The sequence below is a fragment of the Myotis davidii genome, unplaced genomic scaffold (genome assembly GCF_000327345.1).
Source record: "Myotis davidii unplaced genomic scaffold, ASM32734v1 scaffold156, whole genome shotgun sequence".
In the NCBI taxonomy this organism is placed as follows: domain Eukaryota; kingdom Metazoa; phylum Chordata; class Mammalia; order Chiroptera; family Vespertilionidae; genus Myotis; species Myotis davidii.
In genome coordinates, this window is record NW_006288633.1 from 2,047,449 (window position 1) to 2,053,745 (window position 6,297).

General features: G+C 41.0%; 1 protein-coding gene across 1 annotated transcript in view; it reads left to right on the plus strand.

The window, feature by feature from the left end:
• Positions 1–178: 178 nt before the first annotated feature.
• LOC102751792 (15 kDa selenoprotein) overlaps positions 179–6,297 on the plus strand; it is a 33,132-nt gene continuing 27,013 nt past the window's right edge. Inside the window, exon 1 of the mRNA XM_006760798.2 lies at positions 179–516. Coding sequence (XP_006760861.2) covers positions 442–516 — 75 coding nt within the window. The 5' untranslated portion in view covers positions 179–441. The remainder of the gene's footprint in view (positions 517–6,297) is intronic.

A 6,297-nucleotide genomic window follows, 5' to 3' on the forward strand; every position in this document is an offset into this window, starting at 1 on the left:
TATTGGACCGCAGAACCCCAGCGCTTCGCTCTCGGTTCATGTTACGGTTGGTTTCCTTTGCGATAGACGTCATGCAAAACGGCATTCGATTGGGTAGAGTTGGAGAAGGAGGCTGGCCGAAACTGACGAGGGCGGAGCTTCTTGGCTGATAGGGCAATGTCGTGAATGAAAGGAAGGAACCCTTAGAAGCACAGATTTGGGGAGTTTAGGAAAGTGCCTGATATGGGTTTGTCGAAAGGACCCACGATTTTATATGTATATCAAATGTAAAGATATTCGATCACCTTTAAGCTTCCGTATGCCCTTGGGTAATCCCTCTCTGCAGACCGACAGATTTGATGGCAGCCGCTCTTAAGCACCCTGTTTTACGTCAGGCTCTGGAGTGGACTCCCCTGGCTAAGGGGACCTTTGGGCAGCCGGAGACCGAGGGAGGCGGTAGCGATGGCGGCTGGACCAAGCGGAGGGCTTGGGCCGGCGTTTGGGCTGAGGTTGCTGTTGGCGACTGTGCTGCAAGCGGTGAGTGGAGATCCCCTCCGCGGCAGCCCCCTAGCGAGTGGGAGGGCTGCGCTGAGGAGGACGGGTCAGCTTTGGGAGCCACACTTGCAAAGGGTGGAAGGACTGGGTTTCCTTGGCCACTACTGCGGCCGGAGTGCGACGTGGCTGTTTCCTCGTTTGATGCTTATCCTTCCTGGCTCGAGGTTCCTAACGGTTCTTTCTCCTGGCCTCAGACTATCTCGGGTATTTATCTCCTCTTGCAGAGTTCCTGCTAAAAACACTCTGTAAATCACACCAGCGGGGAGAAAGGCGATGAATCTTGGAAAGCGATGAAAATTGCTTTTTAACGGGAGGAAATAAAACCGTTCTTTATGACAAGGTTCCCAGATCTTAGAGAAAAGCCCGCGTCTTTGGATACAAGGTGTACTTCCTATTTACTTTTATCTCGCAATTGTTAGTGTTCCCTTAATTCATAGACAGCCTTTATCTCCGTTCTCTGACATGCACGCACCTGGAGGATGCACTTCAGGGGTGTGTGAGTGTGGGTGTGGGTGTGGGTGTTTTTACACAACGTTGTTGCAATAAAAGCAGCTACTCTAGACTAAGCATAACTTATTTTTTTAAGTGCATTTTCTAAAATGATAGTCTTCACCTCGTTTAAAAGCGGGTAGTATTACCCAAGGTTTTTTTGTGTTGGTTTTTTTTTTTTTACTTCATTTTTCTTCAACAGAGCAGATGCGTTCTTAATCTTTGAGAAAAGGCTAGTTTTTACTTATTTTCCTATTCACCACGAACAACTTAATATTGGTTAATTCCTCCTAAAAAGTTTGCAATCCGTGTTTTGCTGTGCGAGTAAAACTTTTTTAGTAGGCTGCGTGCTGCAATCACATATTTCTTTTATCATCTTAATTCTTCAGGTATTCTTACGAGCCTGCTGGGTTTTCTCGGTCCTAGACAGTAGTTCTCAACCTTGGCTGCACATTAGAATCACCTAAGAATCTTTTTAAAATCCTGATTTCTGGGCCTCATCCTCCGGAAATGCTGTTTCTTTGTTATGGGGTGGGGCCACAACATTAGTAACAAAGAAACAGAATTTCTGGAGGATGAGGCCCAGAAATCGGGATTTTTAAAAGATTCCCAGGTGATTCTAATGTGCAGCCAAGGTTGAGAACCACTGTCCTAGGAGATTTGGGTTAACTGATTTGTCCAGGGTTGGGGGGGAATTAGGGCCAATCGAAGGCCTCAGTAAATACCTCTGCTTTTTTTTCTTTTATCTAGGAGTTTGAGGATCCTGCCTGTTTGCTTTTACAACCATCGGTAGAGGGAATTCTTTCCTTTTGTAGTTAGCATTACAGTACTCATTATTCAGGTTTTTGGTGCCTTAGAAATTACTGGACGGACCCCTCTCTAAACTTTCTACTCAAGACTTTTTTTTTTTTTTTTTTTTTTTTTTTGCAAATGTTAGGTGATTTGAGTTCACCATCATGCAGAAATAAAAAGGAATAACATTCCAAGTTGCCTTCTCTTGATTTTCCTATCTCTGACTGTTTCATTATCTATGGCTGTATAGCCATCCCAAAACTTAACGATTTCTCATGATTCTGAGCAGTTCCTTTGTTGATTGCCTCTGGCCTCATTTATGCAGCTGTCTGTGCTAGTAAGTCAGCTGGACTGAAAGGTCTGAGATGACTTCATTTTTACCTTACTGTCAGCTGAGGCCACTTGGTTCTCCTCCATGTCGCCTCTCATCCTCCAGTAGGCCAGACCACCTCTTTTCCCGGTGGTCTCAGGCAGCACTCCTAAAGAGCAAAAGCTGCAATGCGCCTTAAAGCCTTGGAAGTCACTTCACATCACCATATTTGTCAAAGCAAATCACAAGACCCATCTAGATTTCAAGGGTGGGGAAGTAGACTCCATCTCTACATGCAAGGAGTGACATAGTCACATTGCAAAGAAGGGTACATACAGGATAAAAGTAATTTATGCGTATTAAACAATCTACCGCAGTGATTATCCACACAGAATTTAAGCCAGAAACTTGGGTGTAATTGATTTACTACATTTCTCTCAAATCCATCCCCTTATTCTTAATCTCTTATTCAGGCTACCATCATCTCCCTCCTTAGAAATAGCCTTTTGGTTCACCCTTTGAATTATCAGAATTTAAATGGTTGGCTTTGCCAGCTTCCCAATAGCCTAAACCAGAAATTACTCATTTTAAAGTCTTCTCTTGCCCAGCCTGGGTGCCTCAGTGGTTGAGCCAGGAGGTAACAGTTGGATTCCCAGTCAGGACACATGCCCAGGTTGTGGGCTCGATCCCCAGCAGGGGGCGTGCAGGAGGCAGCTGATCCATGATTCTCATCATGGTTGATTGTCTCTCCTTTTCCCTTCCTCTCTGAAATCAATAAAAATATATTTTTAAAAAAATTCTTCTCTCACTCTCTGAATCCAATTAGTCATCAAACCCTTAAAAATCTCCAAGCCAAGCCACTTAATCCATTCTCCACTTAGGTACTACATACCTAAATTCAAGTCACCATCTCTGCTTGACTGGACTTACCACACCAGCTTCCTTAACTGGTCTCCCCATCTCTTTCCTCCCTTTTCAGTCTAGTCTCCACAATGCATCCAAAGTCATCTTTCTGGAACTTAGCTGTCCTTATTAAAATTCTTCAATGGCTCTCTGGTGCCTTTTTTTTTTTTTAAGAGTGGTAATGAACCCCGACTCCTACAAATACAAAATGACCCTGAAAATACATTTATTGGGTAAATTAGAGGTAGAAAAGGTAATTCTTAGAATAAATGGGCTTAGCAAACAAGTTATAGAGGTAATGGGAGAGAAAGGAAAGGCATAGGCATGCTCCCAGATTGCTTTTAAGACTGAATGTCCTCCTTCCTTAACAAGGCCTGTTGACCTGATACTTGTCTATCTAGACCAGTGGTTCTCAACCTTCTGGCCCTTTAAATACAGTTCCTCATGTTGTGACCCAACCATAAAATTATTTTCGTTCTACTTCATAACTGTAATGTTGCTACTGTTATGAATCGTAATGTAAATATCTGATACGCAAGATGGTCTTAGGCGACCCCTGTGAAAGCGTGGTTCGACTGCCAAAGGGGTCGCGACGCACAGGTTGAGAACCGCTAATCTAGACTTAATTCCCAGTGTGTTTACCTCTTTTGGGAGAGCAAAAATGTAGAGGTGTTCTCCCTGATCAAGCCTAAAGTAAGGTGTTTAAAAAATACAAGACTTATCATCCATTTCCAGATTTGCAAAAGCAGATATACAGTACTCTTTCCACACCCATCATACTTTATGCTGTATTACACAGACCCCCAATCTGAACTGCACCATATGGCTCTGTGTATGTGTCTGTACTCCACTGTCTCTGCTCCCATGGTAATTAGAATGTAGCCGAAGGGAACACAGGAACTGTTTTATATAGTGCCTTACATGTACTTGTTCATTTAAATCCCTCTGAAGTGTGACTAGCTTCCTAGTTATTTGTTCCTTGCAATTAAAGTCATCAGGGTATCTGTAGTTTGTGTAGAGCAGTGAGTGTAGAGTGGTAATGAACCCCGACTCCTACAAATACAAAATGACCCTGAAAATACAAAGGGAGTCCTGAGCAATCCCCCTTGTTGAACTGTTTTGACTTCCCTAAGATTTATTTGTCTCTTCTTTAATGACTAGTGTTTTTAAGAAAAGACAGCAATAAAATCCTTGAAAATGAAAAGGGAGGTGTATGTGGAGGATTGTTGAAAAACACTTAGAAGTTAGAAAAACTGCATTTCACATTTAGCCTGAGGGAGTGCAAAAGACCAGGTGGAATAAGTAGTTTTCAGTAATAAAAATGAACCAAATATCTGTAACCTAACCTGACATTGAATAAAAAGAGAATAAGAATATCTCAGCTCCTTGAGGTTGAGCTAATGAAATGAATAGAGAATTTAGTTCCTACTTTAATTCACACCTCTGAGTCCTTTCACTAGACAAGTTGAGGTTTTATCACTGTCTATGCCTCTGAATAGCTCTAATTTAAAGCAGTCACAGTTATCAGTTTTTCAATGAGGTAACAATTGGGAGAATAGAAAGTGATTTAATATGAAAATACATTCTGAGTATGATTAAGTAATAGAAAAGTTAATATTTTAGTATGGCCTAAGGGAGCTGTTTCTAGAGTGCCCCAGGACTCAGTTGTATTCAATTCTTCATTCAGCTCATGTATAATTTTCTACATTCAGAAAGGCACTATACTGACAGCAGAATAGATGATACTGTGTGTCATTGATTCTGAAAATTTTAACTTCTTTTCTTCAACAGTTAACATCTGGATCAGTCTTATTTCAGTGGGTAACACAGTTATAATTGTCAGCATTTTTGCTGTTATTCTTAGTGGTCCATACAACAATGGTGCATCGTGGATTCTGGGAAACATAGTAGTTAGTAACAGTGGTTAAGGGGTTTGCAGGCAGGCCAGGATTAGAATCTTGATGCTGCCACCTATTGTTTGCTGTGTTGTCTTAGACAAATTAACTGTCCTATGCCTCTGTTTACTTCTCTGTAAAATGGAGATAATACCTTCTTCTTAGGGTATTAAGATTAAATAGAATGATGATGTGAAGTGCTTAATAAGTGGTGTAAGAGCTTGATGTTTCTTGTATTCATTTTCATGGGGTTCATTTATTTAGTCTCAAATTTACAATCTTTTCGAAATTATGTGAGAAGCCTATATTTTTCTTAGAGTAAAGGCCAGTATCAATGTATAATGCATGGAGGAGAGAATGGAGTCTTAGCATGTCAATCCTACTTTAAATTGGGGAAAGTTAAACTGTTTACCATTTGTATGCTATAAGTGTCTATAGATGCAAGCGGTGGACCTTTTTTAATTAAATTCAAAATATCGTGGCAGATAACTGGTGAAATGGTTAACCCAATCAGGGTTATCCTACCCCAGTGGTCGGCAAACTCATTGGTCAACAGAGCCAAATAGCATCAGTACAACAATTGAAATTTCTTTTGAGAGCCAAATTTTTTAAACTTAAACTATATAGGTAGGTACATTGTTATTAACTTAATTAGGGTACTCCTAAGGCTTAGGAAGAGCCACACTCAAGGGGCCAAAGAGCCGCATATAGCTCGAGAGCCACAGTTTGCCCACCACAGTCCTACCCTATCCTTAGAAGCTACGTCTTTTTTACAGGTGTGGCTACTTATTTTAAAATTTAATGTTTGACCTTAATGTGCACATTTAAATGCTGTCTAGTTTTTGGTAATAAAAAGATGAATAGGCATAATTTTGAACTCCTCTTCTGTATTTTTAGCATTTAGTGTTTATCTTGAAGTGCTTAAAAATATGTTCTAATGTCCTCAGATTCAAAGCTTGAGTCTGCCAAATCATTGGTAGAAGAACCAGAAAAAAAAATTTCACTCATGCCGAAACCGGTTTGGCTCAGTGGATAGAGCGTCGGCCTGCGGACTGAAAGGTCCCAGGTTCGATTCCTGTCAAGGGCATGTACCTTGGTTGCGGGCACATCCCCAGTGGGGAGTGTGCAGGAGGCAGCTAGTCAATGTTTCTCTCTCATCGATGTTTCTAACTCTCTATCTCTCTCCTTTCTCTCTGTAAAAACTCAATAAAATATATTTAAAAAAAAAATTTTCACTCATGAAGCTCAAGATACATTGTATCTCCCATACATTTATCCTCTGTCCTATGTCTAAACAATGATTAAAACATAAATAGTGGGGGGTTTTTATCCTCACTCGTGGATATGTTTTTTATTGATTCTACAGAACGAGGA